At 35.3% G+C, this 22941-nt stretch overlaps 1 protein-coding gene across 1 annotated transcript in view; it reads right to left on the reverse strand.

Moving 5' to 3' along the window:
* The window catches only part of LOC141552939 (carboxylesterase 1D-like), an 87569-nt gene extending 75669 nt beyond the window's left edge, over positions 1–11900 (reverse strand). The window contains 1 exon segment of the mRNA XM_074284843.1: positions 11789–11900. Within this exon segment, the coding sequence (XP_074140944.1) occupies positions 11789–11900 (112 nt within the window).
* Between the last annotated feature and the right edge of the window lie 11041 nt (positions 11901–22941).

Consider the following 22941-nt stretch of genomic DNA (forward strand, 5'->3'; position numbering starts at 1 on the left):
TTCATATTATGCCATGAATATCTCTGTGTTCTAGACAAACTAAATCATTAGTTATTTTCCTAATGTAACCTTCTATCTTATTTTTCTATTCCTTTGAACAAACTATTCCCTTTACATAGAATGTATTCCCTTCTCATCTCCACCTCTCAGAATCCTTCTTTTAAGACTCAAACAAGTATTATTGCCTCCATGAAGCTTACTCTTGTTACCCCCATTATTAGTGTTTTCATATTACCTAATATTTACCTAGGAATATGTCTTATCACTGAAGTCAAATATGTGGTCCCTTGTGGCAGAGATTTGGGGGGTGGGGTCTGGTTTTCAGCTTTTACAGGAAAGGGATAAAGAAGGAAGGAAGAAACAAACAGAAGACTGGATAAGTTATCTCTGTTCTTTGAGACTCCATTTCCTCACCTTTAAAATAAGGGGGTTGGACCAGATGACTAAGGTCCATTTCAACTCTGAATTTATGCTTGTATCAACTTAAACTCTCTTCTTACAGGGGAGGGTGCTATCTACCATCAAAATTGTATGATCAGACTCAGCAAGACCGACCAACTCACAAAGGAATTGCTCTAAAAACCAGGGAAAGGCACAGATTCATCACTCACAGCCATCCCTTGGAGGCCCAGAGGAGCCCAGAAGAAAGAGGAGAAAAGGATTTGTAATTGCTCTGGTTGGTAGGACTGATTTTTGTTCAAGGCCTTCCCTGGCCTCCAGTCTGTTCCATGTCAGAATATATATATATACATACACACTCACATTTATAGTCAAATAGCTACATATTTGTATACATATTTCATGTCTGTAAACATATATGCATGTATGGATAGATGTATGTACACAACACACATACACCTTGGGCTTGGCCAAAGCAAATCCTAAGTGGGACCAGCTACAGAGAATTAAAGGAGATTAGTCTTTAGAGTGAACTATAGAGAAAAGGCACTTAGGAATTAGATTGATACTTGGAAATGACAAGGTTTTCCATTTAAAGAAATAATAGTAGAGGAGCTTTCCACTTAGACCTGCATCCTAGAATTGAGCCTGAGCCAGGGAACTCAGAGCCCTTGTAAATATCCCCAAAAACGTATCCTCAAATAGACTTCAACTTCTCTTGGGGGACAAAGGGCAACGACAATAATGGAGTCACTTAGGGAAGTCACAAACTAACACCCCACCCAACCTAAAAACTTTCAGGTTAGCCAAGCAACAGACAGTATAAAGAAGAGATACAAATTTTTCTTCTCAACCAAGAGAGCCATGATTTCCCTCCTCCTCTTACTCAATACACTAAGGGAAATTTAGACTCATGCTGCATGTTGATTTCCATCCAATTTATATCTGATTTATGTCATGTCAGAACCCAGAGAAATCTTTCCTCCTTATGACTGGACCTAACTTTTATTCAAAGAATAAAAGACCTTAGAGAAAGGTCCTTTCAGCTACATCCAGTCTTACTCCTTTATTTTACATGGAAGGAAGATGAGATCTAGAAAGAGTAAATAATTCTCCCAAACAGTTAAGCCAAGAACAGAACCCAATTTTCCTAAATCTTCAGTCTAGGATTAGTTCCATCATTGCTATAAATTAATATTTAATTTAACTTGGAAGGTACCAGGAAGTTCCCCCCTACATCCCATCAATCCCACCTTACAAAAACTTCTATCTCTTCAAGTTGCCCAAAAGTGTACTAGACATTCATCCTTTGGGAGACTTAGTGGTTTTTCTGGATATCCTATGGGAAAGATGGCACATTAAATGTCTCCAATTTACTAGAAAACTTGGGAATACTAAAAAAATTGAAATTGAGTATAAACTAGCATATCTTTGGGCTCTACCATTTTAGCTCACTCTCTCCCTTTGGCCCTACTTGCTTTGGAAAGTTGAGTAGTCACGCCTTCCCCCTTTCTTCACATCCTGTACATTTGTCCTTTCTCCCTTTCTCTTTTGTCCTTTTTGCCTCAGAGCATACCGTGATCCAGGCTTCACATTTCTGTAGTATGTAGCCTAACATTTGGGAAAGTGCAGGGAGGATCCTCAGCACAACTATAGTCAATCACTGAAAAAAAAAAAACAACAACAATAAAAAAGATTGAAGTCAACAGTACACAAAGCTGGGTTTGCATTTGATTTTCAAGACTTGGCAGTGCATAGAGAGAAGAGGTTGTTCCCACTAACTAAAGGGAAGACAGCCTGGAAAAGGTCCATCTCTGTCCTTCTTTAAATCTTCCATTGGGCCTGAAATCCTTACATTGTTCACCATGCCTCATTTTTAGAGCTTTGATAATTTTCCTTTGCAGGGTCAAATTATTACAGACTTGCGTTGGAAGGGATTTTAAATGTTATCTAGTCTCTCCTGATGAGGAAACTGAGGTCCAGAGGGATCAGTGGCTAGGATATAACATAGGATGTTATCTCAGGATCAACTGAGACAGAATTGTTGTTAGCATGTTGTGTACTGTAAACTATTACACGAATCACAGAATCAGAATTTGAGAGTATAAAGGGACATTAGCAGCAATGTATGTATTTCAGTGAAGTTAAAAGATATGCCCTCCAAATTGTGCCCCAAAAGTCTTTTTTTTTTTTTGCTGTTTAGTCATTTCTTCCATGTTTTGACCCCATTTTGGGTTTTCTTTTTCTTCTTTTTTTAAATTTAATAGTTTTTATTTACCAGATATATGCATGGGTAATTTTACAATATTGACAATTGCCAAACCTTTTGTTCTAATTTTTCCCCTCCTTCCCCCCCCCACATGGCAGGTTGCAAATACATGTTAAATATGTTAAAGGATAAATTAAACAAAATATATGTATACATGTCCAAACAGTTGTTTTGCTGTACAAAAAGAATTGGACTTCAAAATAGTGTACAATTAGCCTGTGAAGGAAATCCAAAATGCAGGCGGATAAATTTAGAGGGATTGCGAATTCTATGTAGTGGTTCACAGTCATCTCGCAGAATTCTTTTGCTTGGGGTAGCTAGTTCAGTTCATTACTGTTCTATTGGAATTGATTTGGTTCATCTCATTGTTGAAAATGGCCACATTCATCAGAATTGATCATCATATAGTATTGTTGTTGAAGTATATAATGATCTTCTGGTCCTACTCATTTCACTCAGCATCAGTTCATGTAAGTCTCTCCAAGTCTTTCTAAAATCATCCTGTTGGTCATTAATTACAGAACAATAATATTCCATAATATTCATATACTACAATTTATTCAGCCATTCTCCAATTGATGGGCATACATGTAGTTTCCAGTTTCTGGCTACTACAAAGAGGGTTGCCACAAACATTCTTGCACATAGAGGTCTCTTTCCCTTCTTTAAGATCTCTTTGGGATATAAGCCCAGTAGTAACACTGTTGGGTCAAAAGGTATGCACAGTTTGATAACTTTTTGAGCATAGATCCAAATTGCTCTCCAGAATGGCTGAATGTATTCACAATTCTACCAACAATGTATCAGTGTTTCCCACATCCCCTCCAACATTGTGTATTATGATTCCCTGACATTCTAACCAATCTGACAGGTGTGTAGTGATATCTCAGAGTTGTCTTTATTTGCATTTCTCTGATTTTTCTAATAATGACTTGGAGCATCTTTTCATATGACTAGAAATAGTTTCAATTTCTTCATCTGAGAATTGTCTGTTCATATCCTTTGGCCATTTATCAATTGGAGAATGGCTTGATTTCTTGTAAATTAGAGTCAATTCTCTATATATTTTGGAAATGAGGACTTTATTGGAACTTTTGACTATAAAAATGTTTTCCCAGTTTATTGTTTCCTTTCTAATCTTATCTGCATTAGTTTTGTTTGTGCAAAAACTTTTCAATTTAATATAATCAAAGTTTTATACTTTGTGATCAATAATGATCCCTAGTCCTTTTTTTGGACATAAATTCATTACTCTTCCACAGGTCTGAGAGGTAAACTATCCTTTGTTCCTCTAATTTATTTATAATCTCATTCTTTATGCTTAGGTCATGAACCCATTTTGACCCGATCTTGCTGTATGGTGTTAAGTATGGATCAATGCCTAGTTTCTGCCATATTAATTTCCAGTTTTCCCAGCATTTTTTGTCAAACATTGAGTTCTTATCCCAAAAGCTGGGGTCCTTGGATTTGTCAAACACTAGATTATTAAACTTATTGATTATTTTGTCCTTTGGACCTAACCTATTCCACTGATCAACTAGTTTATTTCTTAGCCAATACCAAATGGTTTTGGTAACCGCTGCTTTATAATATAATTTTAGATCTGGTACAGCTAGGCCACCTTCATTTGATTTTTTTTCATTAATTCCCTTGAAATTCTTGACATTTTGTTTTTCCATATGAACTTTGTTGTTATTTTTTCTAGGTCATAAAAATAGGTTTTTTTTGAGAGTCTGATTGGTATAGAGCTAAATAAATAGATTAGTTTAGGTAGTATTGTCATCTTTATTATATTTGCTCGCCCTATCCAAGAGCATTTAATATTTTTCCAATTGGTTAGATCGGGCTTAATTTGTGTGGAAAGTATTTTGTAGTTTTTCTCATATACTTTCTAATTTTCCCTTGGCAAATAGATTCCTAAATATTTTATACTATCAGTAGTTACTTTAAATGGAATTTCTCTTTGTAACTCTAACTGTTGGATTTTGTTAGTGACATATAAGAATGCTAATGATTTATGTGGGTTAATTTTGTATCCTGCAATTTTGCTAAAGGTGTGAATTATTTCTAATAGCTTTTTAGTTGAATCTTTGGGGTTCTCTAAGTATACCATCATATCATCAGCAAGGAGTATTAATTTGGTTTCTTCATTACTTCCTCTAATTCTTTTAATCTCTTTCTCCACTCTTATTGCCAAAGCTAGCATTTCTAATACAATATTGAATAGTAATGGTGATAGTGGACAACCTTGTTTCACCTCTGACCTTAATGGGAATGGTTGCAGTTTATCCCCATTACATATGATGCTTACTGATGGTTTTAAATCGATGCTACTGATTATTTTAAGGAAAAGTCCATTTATCCCTATACTCTCAAGTGTTTTTAATAGAAATGGATGTTGGGATTTTATCAAATGCTTTTTCTGCATCTATTGAGATGATCATATGATTTTTGTTAATTTGGTTACTAATATGGCCAATTATACTGATAGTTTTCCTAATATAGAACCTGCAAACTCTTAATTTTATTTATTAGTTCAATAGTTTTTTACTTTCAATTTTATTAATTTCTCCTTTTAATTTTAGAATTTCAAGTTTAGTATTTGATTGGGGGGGTTTAATTTGGTCTTTTTCTAGCTTTTTAAGTTGCAAGCCCAATTCATTGATCTTTTCTTTCTCTATTTTCTTCAAGGAAGCCTCTAAAGATATGAAATTTCCCCATATTATCACTTTAGCTGCATCCCACAAATTTTGGTATGATATCTCATTGTAAGGATGCGGTTCCCACAAAACAAGAGAAGGGAATTGTAAGGGCTCTTTCAATGGGCGGACACAGTGCAATGGAAGATTTGAGTCCCCCAGGAAGTAATCTCTGTGGATATCAGGACTGCCTTGTAGGTGGGATCTTGGCCACATTGAGATAGATTTGTAATGGGTGATTCTATCGCTGATTGGCTGTGTGTGTGACCTCACAGGCTCTTTATAAGCCCACTGCATGCAGCAGTCGCTCTCTTTAACCTGGCGCTCTTTAACCTGGTTCCCTAACCTGGGTGGCCAAGCCGAGATGGATAACCGAAAGAGGTAAGGAATTTGGTAGTAAACACGTGGGTCTTTGACGAGGTGTTCACTCGGGAACCAACAAGTCAGGGCATCTGTCAGGGCATTATGTGAGTAGGTATAATAAAGGCTCTTAAGATTGCACGTGGCTGTTCTTGAGTGCGCTACCAGTTATTAAACTATAGATTCAAGAAATAATTGTCATCAGAGACCTTTGAAGGCCTCAGAGGAGGTGAGCCGGGTAGAGTTGACACTGCAAAGGTCAGTGGTCAAAGGTACTCTGTTGGGCCTAGGACAAACTAGTAATTGTAACTGCCAGGAGTGCATGTTACATCTCATCATTGTCATTATCTTGAGTGAAATTATTAATTGTGTCTGTACTTTGCTGTTTCACCCAATCATTCTTTAAGATGAGATTACTTAGTTTCCAATTACTTTTTGGTCTATTTACCCCTAACTTTTTGTTGAATGTATTTTTTATTGCATTGTGATCTGAAAAGAATGCATTTATTATTGCTGCCTTCCTGCACTTAATTTTGAGATCTTTATGTCCTAATATATGGTCAATTTTTGCATAGGTTCCATAAACTGCTGCAAAGAAAGTATACTCCTTTCTGTCATCATTCAGTTTTCTCCAAAGATTCTATCATACCTAATTTTCCTAATATTCTATTTACCTCTTTGATTTCTTTCTTATTTGTTTTGTGGTTTGATTTATCTAGTTCTGAGAGTACAAGGTTGAGATCTCCCACTGTTATAGTTTTGTTATCTATTTCTTCTTGCAACTCTCTTAACTTCCCCTTTAGGAAATTAGATGCTATACCACTTGGTGCATATATTTTTAGTATTGAAATTGCTTCATTGTCTATGCTACCCTTTAGCAAGATATAGTTTCCTTCCTTATCTCTTTTGATTAGATCAATTTTTTTCTTTTGCTTGATCTGAGATGAGGATGGCTACCCCTGCTTTTTTTACTTCACTTGAAGCATAATAGATTCTGCTCCAGCCTTTTACCATTACTCTGTATGTATCTCCCTGCTTTAAATGTGTTTCCTGTAAACAACATATTGTAGGGTTCTGACTTGTGATCCAATCTGCTACCCATCTCCACTTAATGGGAGAGTTCATCCCATTCACATTTACAGTTAAAATTACTAATTCTGTATTTCATGCCATCCTATTATCCCAAGATTTTGCTTTTTTTCCCTTGCCCCCCAAACCCCTTTCCCAGTATTAAACTTATGAGCCCCACTTGTATCACAAGTCTTTAATCTTTAGTATCCCTCCCTTCTCCCTTTAAATCCCTTCCCCTTTCTTGTACCCTTCCCTTATTACTCTGTTCCTTTTCCCTTTTCCTCTGCCCCATTTTAATGAGATGAGAGAGAATTTTCTGTAAAACCAATATTCAATTATTTTCTCTTTGAGACAATTCTGATAACAGTTAGGTTCACACAATGTTCCTCCCCATCTCTAACTTCCATTAGATATTATAGCTTTTCTTTGTCTCTTTGTGGGATATAGTTTACCTCTTTTTATCTCCCCTTTTCCCCTTTTCTGACACTATCCCCTCTCCATTTCTACTTCCATTTTTTTGTTATATCAGTAAAATCAAATTATATGTGTAGTCTTAGTGTAGTTCCTTTTACCTTTTCCTGCTTCTCTTGAGCCCTATGATTGGAGATCAAATTTTTTTGTTTAGATCTGGTTTTTTCCTTAGAAACAAATGGAATTCATCTGTTTCATTAAATGTCCACCTTCTTCCATGGAAGAAAATGCTCAGCTTAGCTGGGTAGTTTATTCTTGGCTGAATTCCAAGTTCTTTTGCCTTTCAGAATATCATATTCCAGGCCCTTTGATCCTTTAATGTAGAGGCAGCCATATCTTGAGTGACCCTTATTGTTCCACCTTGGTATTTGAATTGTTTTTTCCTCACTGCTTGTAATATTTTTTTCCTTAGTCTGATAGTTCTGAAATTTGGCCACAATGTTCCATGGAGTTTTTATTTTGGGTCTTTTTCAGAAGGTGTTCGATGAATTTTTAATGCCTATTTTACCTTCTTGTTCTATTACTTCTGGGCAGTTCTCTTTGATGATTTACTGTAAAATAGTATCTGGGCTCTCTTTTCATCATAATTTTTGGGAAGTCCAATGATCCTCAGATTATCTCTCCTACATCTATATTCCTGATCTGTCATTTTGCCAAGTAGATATTTGACAATTTTCTCCAGATTTTCATTTTTTTGCTTTTGTTTGACTGATTCTTGATGCCTCAATGAATCATTCATTTCTATTTGTTCAGTCCTGATTTTTAAATGAAGGGTTGTTTTTTTTTGTTTTGTTTTGTTTTTGTTTTTGTTTTTCCTTAGGCTGGGGTTAAGTGACTTGCCCAGGGTCACACAGCTAGGAAGTGTTAAATGTCTGATACCAGATTTGAACTCGGGTCCTCCTGAATTCAAGGCCGGTGCTCTATCCACTGCACCACCTAGCTGCCCCTCAGTTCTGATTTTTTAATGAGTTATTTTCTTCATTAGCTTTTTTTACTTCTTTTTGTATATGACAGTGAGTTTTTAAATGAGTTGTTTTGCTCTATGGAATTTTTTTCCATTTCACTAAATTTGTTTTTTAGTGAGTTATTTTCTTTTTCCAAATCACAAAATCCTACTTTCTTGGGAATTCTTTACCTTTTCCAATTCCCTAATTCTGTTTCCCTGCACTTCCTGTGAATTCTTTACTTTTTCCAGTTCACATTTCAGGAAGTTGTTTACCTTTTCCAGTTCACATTTCAGGAAATTGTTACTTTCTTGCATAGCTTCTCTTTCCTTTCCCCATTTTTCTTCTAACTCTCTTTTGAGATTTTTAATAATCTCTTCTAGGAAAGCATTATTTGGGGTATTGTGTGGAGGATGTTTGCTATTAGTCTCCTCAGGATTGGAAACACGCTCTCTTTTTGTATAGAAGCTATCAATCGTTTTCTTCATGTTTTTACTCATTTTAGAGCCTTTAGGGTCTGTCTTCAAGGCAAGGAGGTTACCAGCTTCCTCTGCAGAGTAAGGATTGGTATATGGACAGTTGCTGTCCTCTTAATAGGCTGCAAGGAGTGGCTGAGCTGCAGGAGTGCTCTGAGAAGAGCTCCACAGGAAAGTGACTGGACCTGGGTAACAAGGGCCAAGCTGTATAAGTGCCCTGCTAGGAGCCCCACTGTGAGGACTAGTGACCGCCTTGGGGCTAGAGGTTAAGCAGCAAAAGCCTCATTGCCCCCCCCCCCACAAAAGCCCGCTTTGAGTATTAGCAGTCGCCCTATCCCTCACTGCACCAGAAGTATCTCTTCCTGGCCAGTGCAGTCGAGCTGGGGAAATTTCACTACCCCAGGTCGAGCCCCTCACTGTGCAGATGAGAGGTTGTCCCATGCTGTGCCCCTGCTGTTTGTGACTGCCCCCCAACAAGAGCTCCAAGCTGCAGAATGCCCCAAAGAGCTGTATTATAGTCTGTACTGAGTCACTTCCGATCCTGGGTGGGCACAGACAGATCTTCCCAGGCTCTGGCGTCCCTCAGTGTACCCTCTACCCTAGGCTCCAACTTCTCTGCTGGTCCACTACTCTGCCACCAAAGCAAAGCAGTCAGGCTATGGCATAGAGCTCTATGTAAACCTTCCAACTGCAGAGGCCACCCCCTTTTTGAGGCTGATTTTAAAAATTGGTAATGAGGGTGAGAGGAGCTTAGATTCTAAGGTGTGCCTTCTCCACCATCTTGGCTCCCCCTATTTTGGGTTTTCTTGACAAAGATACTAGAGTGGTTTGTGATTTTCTTCTCCAGTTCATTCTACAGATGATGAAACTGAAATAAATAAGTTGAGTGACTTTGTGACATTAAAAAGTGTCAGGACAAATTTGAACTCAGGAAACTGTCCTAATTTTCATTGAATACCTATATTCCTCTGAAGAATTATATTCAGTGCTGGGTAAAAGATTTTTGATTGTAATTCTAACTCCTTTGCTTTCCAGAATATAATATTCTAAACCTTCCAACCTTTTAATGTAGAAACTGAAAAATCTTGTTTTATCCTAACTGTTCCTCCACAAGATTTAAACTGATTTCCTTTCTGGCTGTTTGCAATATTATTGTTTTAGCCTAGAAGTTTTGGTATTTAGCTATAATATTCCTGGGAGTTTTCATTTGAAGATTGTCTTTCTGGAGGGGATCAGTGGATTCTTTCAATTTCTATTTTATCCTCTGATTTCAGGATGTTAGGGCATTTTTCTTTGATAATTTCTTGAAAGATGATGTCTAGTCTCTTTTTTATTATGATTTTCAGGTATTCCAATAATTTTTTAAATTATCTCTCCTGTATGTATTTTCCAGGCCAGTTGTTTTTCCAATGAGATATTTCATATTTTCTTCTATTTTTTTCATTCTTTTGTTTTGATTTGATTATTTCTTGATGTCTTATAAAGTCATTAGCCTCTATTTGTCCAAATCTATTTTTTAATTAATTTTATAATTATAACTTTTTTTGACAGTACATATGCATAGGTAATTTTTTTTTTACAACATTATCCCTTGTACTCCCTTTTGTTCCGAGTTTTTCCCCTCCTTCCCTCCACCCTCTCCCCTAGATGGCAGGCATTCCCATACATATTAAATATCTTATAGTATATCCTAGGCACAATATATATGTGCAGAACCGAATTTTGTTGTTGTTGTTGCAAAGGAAGGATGGTATTCGGAAGGTAAAAATAATCTGGGGAGAAAAACAAAAAATGCTCACAGTTTACACTCATTTCCCAGTGTTTCTTTTCTGGGTGTAGCTGATTCTGTCCATCATTGATCAATTGGAATTGGATTAACTCTTCTCTATGTTGAAGATATCCACTTCCATCAGACCACATACTCATATAGTATCATTGTTGAAGTATATAATGATCTCCTGGTTCTGCTCATTTCACTCAGCATCAGTTAATATAAGTCTCTCCAAGCCTCTCTGTATTCCTTCTGTTGGTCATTTCTTACAGAACAATAATATTCCATAACATTCATATACCACAACTTGCCAACCATTCTGCAATTGATGGACATCCATTCATTTTCCAGTTTCTAGCCACTACAAAAAGGGCAACCAGAAACATTTTGGCCCATACAGGTCCCTTTCCCTTCTTTAGTATTCCCTTGGGATATAAGCCCAGTAGTAGCACTGCTGGGTCAAAAGGTATGCACATTTTGATAACTTTTGGGGCATAATTCCAGATGTCCAAATCTAATTTTTAAAGTATTTGAACTTTTGTACCTCTTTCATATGGCCAATTGTGGTTTTTAAGGAATTCTTTTCTTTAGTAGATGTTTTGTTTTTCTTTAACATTAATATTCTGTTTTTTAAAAGTGTAATTTTCTTCAGGATTTTTGTGTCTCCTTTACCATAATGCTGACTCTTTCTTGCAACACTTTCATTACTTTTCCCAATTTTTCCTCTGTCTCTCTTCTTTGACTTTTAAAATCATTTTGAGATCTTCCAGGGCTTGAGACCAATTCAAATTTTGCTTTGAGACTTTGATTGTAGCTGCTTTGATTTCACTGTATTCTTCTGAGTTTTTCTTTTAATCTTTCCTTTCACAATAGTACTTTTAATGGTCAGGTTCTTTGTGGTGGTGAGGGGAGGGGTGATAGTGGTTGTTTGCTTACTTTTCCAAATATTTTTTAACTTCTAACTTTATTTTAAAGTTGGGTCCCATTCTTGGAGTGCAAGGGTCATTGTCCGAAGCTTCAGGTTTTCCATGCTACTGCATCCAGAGCTAGTTCTAAAGGTTCATAAAATTCAGTTCTCCCAAGGTGAGGGAAGCAGCGGTGTGGTCAATATTCTTCTGACCTGTGCTTTGGGCTGTGAATGACTATGAGCACTTTTTTTACACTGAAATTGTAACTAGAACTCGAACTTTAAGTAACTAGAACTAGAATATCTGCTCCTGCTCCTGGTCCTCTTCCTCATCCTGGGATTGCAACCCAAACCACACAGAACCAGCACCACCAGTAGATCTCCTGTAATTTCTTTCTGACCAGTTGTTTCATCCTCTTACCATCTGTGGGTGGAGAGTTGTGAAAGCTGCTCTTGCCAAGGTATGCTGATGTCTTCTGTTGAATAGAGGGATCTTGCTGTTGGTTTACTTGGGCTGCTTGTACTAGACGCATGCTAACCAGTGAGACAGGAATTTCTTGCCAGCCTTCTAAATTATTTTGGGCTGGAAAATTATTCCCCTCATTATTTTGTTGGTTCTGCTATTTCAGGAGTCATTTTAAGACAATATTTTCATGTTGTTGGGAAACTTAGTCTCTATTCCATCAATTTGTTTCTGACTGACACAATATATTCACTTCTCACTAACTAATTTTTATGGAATTTTTACATATATCAAATCAAAAACTGCCTCTCTGATGTTTCATCCATTGACCCTATTTCTATTTCTGGGACCAATCCCTCTTCCATATGGAAATCCTTCAGATACTTAATTCCAACATCCTGCTGCTCCTCACCAAACCCTCTAATCTTCAGACTAAATTTCCCCAGTTCTTTTTATGAATCCTCATAGGAATCACTTTTGAATCCTCACTCTCTTCTGAATATATTCCAATGTAGTTATGTCTTTATTACAATATGGTGCCTAAAAGTATAAAGGATGCTTCAGAAGTATCCTAACTGACTTTGATAGAGCAGAGTAGAGGTACTGGGAAAGATAAGGACATAAGAGTTTATTGCTTACAATGAGTAAGACACAGGGCCAAGAGCTGTTCATGGGAGCTAAGTTGCTATTATTATCATTATCTTGTAGATGTCAAAACTGAGGCAGAGAGGTTAATTGATTTGCTCTGTGTCAAACAGGTAGCAAATGTTTGAGGTCAAATTTGAACTCAATTCCTCCTGACTCTAGGCCAGCACTATCTACTATATACAACCTAGCTGTCTACGGCATCTCTCATACTTCTTAATATGCCTTTTGAATATAGCCTAGTATAACATCAGCTGTTTTAGCTCCCATATCACATTAATTAATTATAAGCAAAACCATCCATTTTACATCTTGTAATGCTCTCTCCTTCTTGCTTGTTCATAATTTTCCTTTATTCACAAATCTGACAAGTAAAATACTCCTTCCTTTCTATTAGTTGATATGAAATAGTTAATATATCCCTATTTTCTCATTAATTTCTAATCTTTCCCCATCTACTGATTCTTTCTTTGATAACTATAAATCATGTCCCACATTCCCTGTCCTTTAAAAAAAAGAAGCATATGCCCATCAGTTTGGGGAATGGCTGAATAACTTATGGTGTATATAAATGTAATGGAATATGATTGTTCTATAAGAAATGATGAGCAGGCTGATTTCAGAAAATCCTGGAAAGACTTAAATGAACTGGTGCTGAATGAAGTGAGCACAACCAGGAGAACAATGTACACAGTAACAACAAGATTTTATGATGATCAACTGTGATAGATTTTGGCTCTTTTCAACAGTGAGGTGATTTAAGGCAGTTTCAAAAGACTTATAATGGAAAGTGTCATCCACATCCAGAGAGAACAATGGAGACTGAATATAGATCAATGCATAGTATTTTCACCTTTTTGTTATTTTTTTTTGCTTTTTTGCTTTCTCATATTTTCCCTTTTGATCATATTTTTATTGTGTAGCATGACAAATATAGAAATATGTTTAGAATAATTGCACATGTTTAACCTATATTAAGATTGTTGCTATTTAGATAAGGATGGGGAAAGGGAAAAAATTTGAAACACAAGTAATTGCAAAGGTGAATATTGAAAACTATCTTTGCATAAATTTGGAAAAGTAAAATATTTAATAATTAATTAATTAATTGAAAATAATAAGAAATTCTCTTTTCCTCTCCTCCATTTTGTGGTTAAAACCCTGAAAAAAAACTATCTGAAAATGTTGCCTCCACTTCTTTCCCTGCTCTCTTCTAAGAGATGATTGCAAATCATCTCTTAATTGCCCAAACTAGTGATCTCTTCTTAATTCTAATCCTTCATGACCTTTCTTTCTTTTTTTATGTTTCTGAGGCAATTGGGGTTAAGTGACTTGCCCAGAGTCACACCACTAGGAAATTTTAAGTATTTGAGGCCAGATTTCAACTCAGGTACTCCTGACTTCAGGGCTGGTGCTCTCTCCACTACGCTATCTAGCTGCCCCTTTTTATTATTTTAATAAAGCTTTTTATTTTCAAAACATATCCATGGATATTTTGACAGCATCGATCCTTGCATAGCCTTGTGTTTCAGAGTTTCTCCTCCTTCCCCCCACTCCCTCCCCTTGTTGGCAAGAAATTCAATATATGTTAAACATGTTAAAATATATATTAAATCCAATGTGTATAAACATATTTATACAATTCTCTTGCTATACAAAATCAGATCAAAAAAAAGAAAGTAAATGAGTTAGAAAATAAAATGCAAGTGAACAACAACAGAGTGAGAATCTTATGTTGTAATCCACACTCATTTCCCATAGTTCTCTCTCTGGATATAAATGATTCTCTTCATCACTGAGCAATTGGAACTGATTTGGTTCATCTCATTATTGAAGAGTGCTACATCCATCAGAATTGACCTTATAGTCTTGTTTTTGCCATCTATAATAATCTCCTGGTTCTGCTCATTTCACTTAGCATGAGTTCATGTAGTTCTCTCCAAGCCTCTCTGAAATCATCCGGCTAATAAATTTCTTAGAACAATAATATTCTATAACATTCATATACCATAACTTATTCAGCCATTCTCCAATGGATGGGCATCCACTCAGTTTCGAACAAGAATTGGATATCCCATAAACAACTTAAACTCAACATATCCCTACCTGAGCTTATTATCTGTTCCCAAAAACCCTCATCTTTTCCTAAGGTTCTGTGGCAACATTGAGAATGCCATTCATCCTCTTACTCACCCAGGTTCACAATATAGGTGTCATATCGTTCCTGAGATCTAACCTGTTCCAACTTCTCTTTTTTCTTCCTTTATATCATTTCTTAACTATATCAATAATCAAACTAAGAGAAATCATATGATCATATCAATAGATGCAGAAAAAGTATTTGACAAAATGCAACACCCATTATTATTAAAAAAGACTAATGAACATTGGAATAAATGGAGTTTCCTTTAAAATGATAAGTAACATCTACCTAAAATCATCAGCAAGCATTATATGTGATGGGCTTAAAATAGAAGCATTCCCAATAAAATCAGGGGTGAAACACTATCAATACTACTATTCAATATTGTACTAGAAATATTAGCTTTAGCAATAAAAGAAGCAAAAGAAATTGAAAGAATTAGAATAGCTATTGAGGAAACAAAATTATAAGTCTTTGCAGATGATACAATGGTATTCTTATAGATTTCTAAGTAATTAACTAAGAAACTACTAGAAAATTAACAAATTTAGCAAAATTGCAGAATAAAAAATCAAATAAATCATTGATATTTCTGTAAGTTAGCAACAAAATCCAGTAGAAAGAAATAGAAAGAGAAATCCCATTTTTAAAAATTGTGGATAATATGAAATATTTGGGTCTACCTGCCGAGACAAAGCCAGGAACTATATCAACACATTTCAAAATAATTTTCACACAAATAAAGTTATATCTAAGTAATTGGAAGATTACCAAGTGATCATGGATATGTCAAGCTAATATAATAAAAATGACAATTCTGCTTAAATTAATCTACTTATTCAGTTCTATATTAATCAAACTGCCAAGAAATTACTTTAAAAACCTAGAAAAATAATAAGATTCATCTGGAAGCAAAACAGATCAAGAATTTCAAGAGAATTAATGAAAAAACGCAAAGGACGGTGCCTGCCAGATCTGAAATTATATTATAAAGCACCAATCATCAAAATCATTTGGTACTGGTTAAGAAATTCAGTGGAATAGTTTAGATTCACAAGACACAATAGTCAATGACTATAATAATCTAGCATTTGATAAACTCAAAGATTCCAGCTTCTGAGACAAAAACTCACTATTTGACAAAAATTTTTGGGAAAATTGGGAAATACTATAGCAGAAACTAAGCATTGGTCAACACCTAACATCCTATACCAAGATAAAGTTCATGATTTAGACATAAAGGGTGATTCTATAAGCAAATTAGGAAAACAAGATATAGTCTACTTCTGAGATTTGTGGAAAAGGGAGCAATTTTTGGCCAAAGAAGAGCTAGATAACATTATGAAATGCAAAATGGATAATTATATTAAAATAAAAAGGTTTTGTACAAACAAAACTCCTGTAGCCAAGATTAGAAAGGAAGCAGAAAACTAGGAGAAAATTTTACATCCAATGTTTCTGATAAAGGCTTCATTTCTAATATATATATAGAAAATGAACTCAAATTTATAAGAATATGAGCCATTCCCAATTGACAAATGATCAAAGGATATGCACAAACAACTTTCGGATGAAGAAATTGAAGCCATTTCTACATATAAGAAAAAATGCTCTAAATTAATATTGACTAGAGAAATGCAAATTAAGACAACTCTGAAATACTATCTCAGATTGGATAACATGATAGATGGCTCTCTAACTTACAAATCTATTGAAATTTCCTTAAATCACCTCAATGATGGAAAGAACCAAATCCATCACAGTTGATTATCACAGAATCTTCTTGTTGCTGTGTACCATGTTCTCATCTTATATTCTATCACTTAACTTAGCTATTAGAATTATAACTTTTTATTTTTCCAAATACATGCAAAGATAGTTTTCAACATTCATCCTTGAAAAATCTTAAAATTTCAAATTATCTCCCTTTCTTTCCCAGACAGCAAGTAATACAATATAGGTTAAGTATGTGCAATACTTCTTTTTTGATTAATAGTTTTTATTTACCTGATATATATCTAGAGAGAGGACAAACATAATATCACAGCATAATATTTTCACCTTTTTGTTGTTGATTTCTTGGTTATTTTTTTCCTTTCTCATGATTTTTTTTTCCTTTTGATATGATTTTTTTTGCATAGCATGACAAATGTGGAAATATGTTTAGAAGTATTGCACATCAAGAATGTTTGTGGCAGCCCTCTTTGTGGTGGCCAGAAACTGGAAACTATGTGGATGCTCATCAATTGGAGATTGGCTGAATAAATTGTGGTATATGAATATTATGGAATATTATTGTTTTGTAAGAAATGACCAACAGGATGATTTCAGAAAGGGAGAGACTTACATGAACTGATGCTGAGTGAAATGAGTAGGACCAGGAGATTGTTGTATACTTCAACAACAATACTATATGATGATCAATTCTGATGGATGTGGCCATTTTCAACAATGAAACGAACCAAATCAGTTCCAATAGAGCTGTAATGAACTGAACCAGCTATACCTAGAAAAAGATAGAATTACATAGAATTCCCAATCCCTCTAAATTTGTCCTCCTGCAATTTGGATTTCCTTCACAGGCTAATTGTACACTATTTCAGAATCCGATTCTTTTTGTACAACAAAGCAAATGTTTGGACGTGTATACATATATTGTATTTAATTTATACTTTAACATATTGAACATGTATTGGTCAACCTGCCATCTTGGGGGGGAGGGGAAGGAGGGGAAAAATTGGAACAAAAGGTTTGGCAATTGTCAGTGTTGTAAAATTACCCATGCTTATTTCAGGTAAAAAAAAAAACTATTAATAATAATAAAAGAAGTATTGTACATGTTTAACTTATATTGAATTACTTGTTGTCTGGGAAAGAAAGGGAGAAAATTTTGAAATTTTAAGATTTTGCAAGGATGAATGTTGAAAACTATCTTTGCATGTATTTAGAAAAATAAAAAGCTATAATTATTCTTATAAAATTTTATTTTATATTGTGTTCTCTTCTTGGGTACTCTATCAGTCTAGGCCCTCATCACTTTATATCTGGACTACCCAGTTCAGTTCATATTCTACACAATTTTCCCTCCCACAATTCTCTGTATACACCAAAAGATCTAACCAGCACAGAATAGTGGAAAGAGCCATTTTCCAAGCATATGCTAATAGAGTACTATCCAATCAGTAATTAGCCTTAAGTGCTTGGTTGTCCAACCCCAATGCATTAACTCAGAGTTTCAGCCCTTTACAAAAATCCTTTGTTTGAATTTGAAAGAAATTCATAACCAAGGTCTTTCTTACTTTTTAAAATTCCTTATACTGTATTTCCTCCACAATCCAACAACAATAATCCAACAATATTGGCCTCCTTACTTTTCCTTGCACAAGACATTCCATCTCCTGACTCAGTGCATTTTTGCTGAATGTCCCCCATACCTAGAATGCTTGTCTTCCTTATGTTAGTCTCTTGGCTTCTTACAAGTCTCAGCTAGAATTGTACCTTGTACAATAGGGGAAAAACACTTCTTTCCCAGTCTGTTAATGTTAGTGTCATCTCTCTGAGGTTGGCTCCAATTTACCTTGTATATGTTTTGTGTGGACATAATTGTTCTCATCTTTTCTCTCCCATTAGAATATGAGTCCCTTGAGGACAGGAACTATTTCTGCCATTCTTTGTTTTCCCAGTGCTTGGCAGAATGCCTGGCAAATATTAAAGTCTTAATAAATACTTCTTGAATGACATCAACCCATAATGATAGGTTCTTTAGATGAGTCATTCAATCAGTTCCAAATTTATCTAATTGTACTAACATCAAGATCATTTCTCTTCATTTTGTCCACAAAACACAGAGACAAACTTAACTCACAAACTGAATCGCCACAGAGGGTTAAATGCTTCACTAAGCTTTAATTATATTATGTCAACTCTCATTCTGTTGATTTAACCAATCTACTTGTCCTGTCAAGAGAAAAAGACAAAAATTACTTTGACATAAGTTATTCTGAATCAAGCCATCTTTATTTTTAGTGATTACTTCTTTCCTTTCTAAATACTTATAAGACATCCTTTTAATAATGTGTCCTAGAATTTTGCTAGAAATTAAAAAATCAAGGTCTGACGTGCAAAACTTCATTTGTCCCTTTTTTGAAAATTGGGACATTTACTTTTCTCTAGCACTGTTCTCTTTTGAGTTGCTAAGATTAAAAATGGTGTCATCATCCTGGTATACAAGCTTCTACCCAGTTAACTATGTTGTTCCTCAAATGATCATCAGAAACAAAGTCCAACAACAGACTCATACTTGGAACTGTCCGGCATACATAGACCTGCCAGGGCTCTCTTGTTTTTGCAGACCTTTCAAATATCATCAACAAAGGCTTAGTAATATATCATGCACTTATTTTTAAATGCTCAGAGGTTATTTTGTTGTTTGTCCTCCATTTGAAAAGGACTAATGACAATGGTGTGATGTCTTAACTTGTATATGAATTGGATTTAAGTAAGGCAGGGTTGCACAAAGTCATTAACCTCACTCTCTTTTCTAGAGTCATTAAAGTCAAAACAAATTGTGATGATCTAGGAAGCAGTAGATGCCCTTTGATATCTGACCAAGCCCTAAACACTCACCAGGCCTGCTTCAGCCACCTTCATGATCACTGAAAAAAATGTTTTCATCTATCCATTTTGCCAGTGGGAAGTCTACACAGGCTTGAAGCAGTTATCCCTCTAACTCTTTGATGGATTTTGAATCTGTCACTTATCCTCAGCCCTCTGTTTACCCAGGGTGTTATTGCTGTACATGGACGTGTTTTGGAGCCACAAACTGAGAGTTGGGTGGAGGGGAACACCAAAGGTAGATGAGCAGTCCTGAAAAGGGCTCAGCAAGCCTTATCCCAGAAACACTAGTTTTCCCTGAATACCTATGCACCCTACTTGGAGACGTTCTTTGTTAAAGTTTAACAACTTGAATTCATTAAAGGCAGCCAGATGCTGTTAAATTTTAGCACAAGCTATTGTTTTTCAGAAATGGGAAAATGTTACACATCAGAGCTTGATTTATTGTTTTGTTGATCATCTGGGATAGAGACATCAAACTGGAAGAAATTTAGATTGAGCATAACATTACTTCCACCAATCTCTCAACAAAACTCCAAACCAGATTAAAATGTAATTAAAATGTAAAGCATTTACCAAAATAAAGAAAAATACAATACGACACAGATAATGATGATTTGTGGTTTATGCAGGTATGGGGATCTGACATCACTGGTCTAGGCTTGCAAAAGTAATAGAGAAAATATGAATAATGCTCATTATTTATCCTTCAATGTTAAAGAAGACCATGACATCAGGGAGGTGATGCTGTGACATGCAAGTGAATTGGATTTAAGTGAGAGAGGGCTTTGCAAAGTCACCTGCCTCACTTTCCCCTCCAGAACCATCTGGGTCCAGCAGCCAAATATAGATCAGGATGACTGGAGATAACCTTGGATGAAAGGGGAGACTTCAGCCTTTTTTTAGCTAAGATCTTCAATAGGTCTCACTTTGACTGAGGCTGCACCCACCCAGTTATTAAGGCTAGGTGGCAACTGAGACAAAGAATCTCCTCTTTCACCTGGTCAGGAAAAAACAAATCTAAATAAAAAAATGAATGAATGAATGACTTTTGGAGGGGAACAGCCTCAGGGTTTCTGGACAAAGCAGAAATGACAGATAAAACTTAAAAGTGTACTTAGATCTTTTCAGAGAGCTGGTTGTTTAATATTTATCAGCAAACCCTTTCTCTAAGGCAAAATTGGTATCTTCTGGAGAAAAAAGCCTAAACCTTGGCTGCTAAGTACTGGAACAGTTTATCTTATGCAATCTTAAGTTACAAATTGCATTTTTATTTCTATTATCTATTGAAGACAATGTGGCACAGTAGAAAGTACTGAGAATCTGAGTTTGAATCTCAGTTTTGTCAAATGCTACCTATGTCACTCTGGTCAAATTATTTAACTTTCCTGATTTCCCTTCATGCTAGTAGTGCGCTCTCTCTGAGAGTGCTTCCAATTTATTCTACTTAGAGTTTGCATGTACTTAGTTGTTGTCATTCTGTCTTCTCCATTGGAATGCAAGTTTTTTTACGGGTGGAAACTATTTTCACCTTTCTTGTATCCACATTATTTAGCACAATGTCTAAGTAAATATTTAACAAATTCTTATTGAATGATTAACTTCTCTGTTCCTCAGTTGTGGGTATAAATTGTTTTATTGATGTCCATTTAAAGTGTACATAAGATTGAAAAATTAAAGAAGAATTCTAGGAAGTGTGGGATGATGGAAAAAGCCTAGATTACTTTTTTATTTGTGTTCTTAATCTTTAGCACAGTGCCTCTATGCTCCAAGCTAATAAACTTTTTTACTCATCCCTTCAGCACTGGTCATATACCAGGAATCGTGATAGGCACTAGAGACACAAATACAAAGGGTAAAGCAATCTCTTTTTTCAATATTCCATAAAACCAAAGTCTGCAATATAGCTCCAGATAACTACACCTTATTCAAAAGAAACAGTTTTGGCAAAGGGGATATAGAGTAAAAATGCATTTTAAAAAGATATACCTGTGAGAAAGAAAAAAGTTATTAGAGGGTGAGAAAATGATGGGAAATATTTGGGTGAAGATCAAGGAAAGAAAAAGAAAGAAATGATTTTTATCATCAGGATATACTACAGACCACTTGGGCAGAACAAAGAAATAGTGGAGGGAAATAATATGATATAATAACAATGGAAAACTTCAATTATACAAATGCCTGCTAGAGATATTAGGGCAAATGTAAAACACCAAATAATTCCTTGACCCGTCTTAATGATTTTATACTTCAAATGGCCAGAGGAAAATTATTTTCCCAATCTGATGTTCCCAAAAGGAAATATTTGGTTGTTGAGATGACAATAATGGGAACTTTGGGGATAAGTGATACATACTTCCTAGAACTGTGATAGAGGAAAGGAAAGGTAAAAATGTTCTGACATTCATTCTAGGTTTTTATCTTAAGGGTCAAAGGAAGGATAGGTAAAATTCTGTGGACTTAAATTCTACAAGGCAAGTTTAGTTGAGTAAGAAGGAGTAACTTTCTCTTTTTTGACCCTTTTTAATTTTTTAGGTTATACTTGCACTTTTGCTTTTTGCATATTTCCATGAGTCATGTTGGGAGAGAAAAAATCAGAATAAAAGGGAAAAACCATGAGAAAAAAAAGGAAAAAAATGTGAAAATAGTGTATTGAGCCTTCATAGTTCTCTCTCTAGATGCAGATGGTGTCTTCCATCTGAAGTTCATTGGAATTTCCTGGATTATTAAATTGCTGATAAGAACCAAGTCTATCATAGTTGGTCATCGCACAATCTTGTTGCTTTGAACAATGTTTCCTGGTTCTACTGGCTTCACTCAGAAAAAGCTCATGTAAGTCTTTCCAGGCTTTTCTAAAATCAGCCTGTTCATCTTTTTTTTGCAAAAAATAATACTCCATTACTTTCATATGCCATAATTTATGCATCCATTCCCCAACTGATGGGCATCCACTTATTTTCCAATTGGAAGAGATAATTTTTAATAATAAAATTCCAAAAACATGAAATTCTGATAAGGAAAAAAAAGAATGAGAAGTCTTTTAAGAGACTGATATGAATACAAAAAGAATTCACCAGTCAGCTTAGGTTTTTCAAAAGACATAGAAAGGATGAAAGAAGAGGTGATTAATTCAGAGGATGAATGCATAACAAAAGGATGAATACTGTGACATGATCCAGATGAATAATTTATGAAAAAATTCTGAGGAAATGATGAAATCAGAAAACTGAGTATGATGCTCTCTCCTCTACCAAACAAGCAAGTCCCAAAATGCAACAAAATCAGCAATGACAAGAAGAAAACTGAAGGAATACTTCACAGCTGCCTGGGGTAAGCCTAGGAATTTTCAGACTCAAAAACAAACACAGATAGTGTGGTTTCTGTGTCCCTGTGGCTGTTTCAGATTTATCCAAAAGCTTTTGGAATTAATATTCCCAAGAAGAACCCTATTACAACTTGAGCTGAACCCAGTGAATTAGACTAGTTCTGAAGCTAAAGAAGGAAAAGAAATGTTTGTGGCTATATGTGGAACACTGGTACAAGTCTAGGGAGGAATGAAAAGACTCAGAAGTTCAGGTCTCAGTAAAACTATTTAGTAGTACCCTGGAGAAAATGAGTAGTTCACAGAAAGAATGATGGAAATGTAGATAAGTGACCCAATTGCAAAGGCTTCTGGGAGAGATCATATTTCTATGAGGTTTATTTTAAA

The sequence above is a fragment of the Sminthopsis crassicaudata genome, chromosome 2 (genome assembly GCF_048593235.1).
Source record: "Sminthopsis crassicaudata isolate SCR6 chromosome 2, ASM4859323v1, whole genome shotgun sequence".
Lineage (NCBI taxonomy): Eukaryota > Metazoa > Chordata > Mammalia > Dasyuromorphia > Dasyuridae > Sminthopsis > Sminthopsis crassicaudata.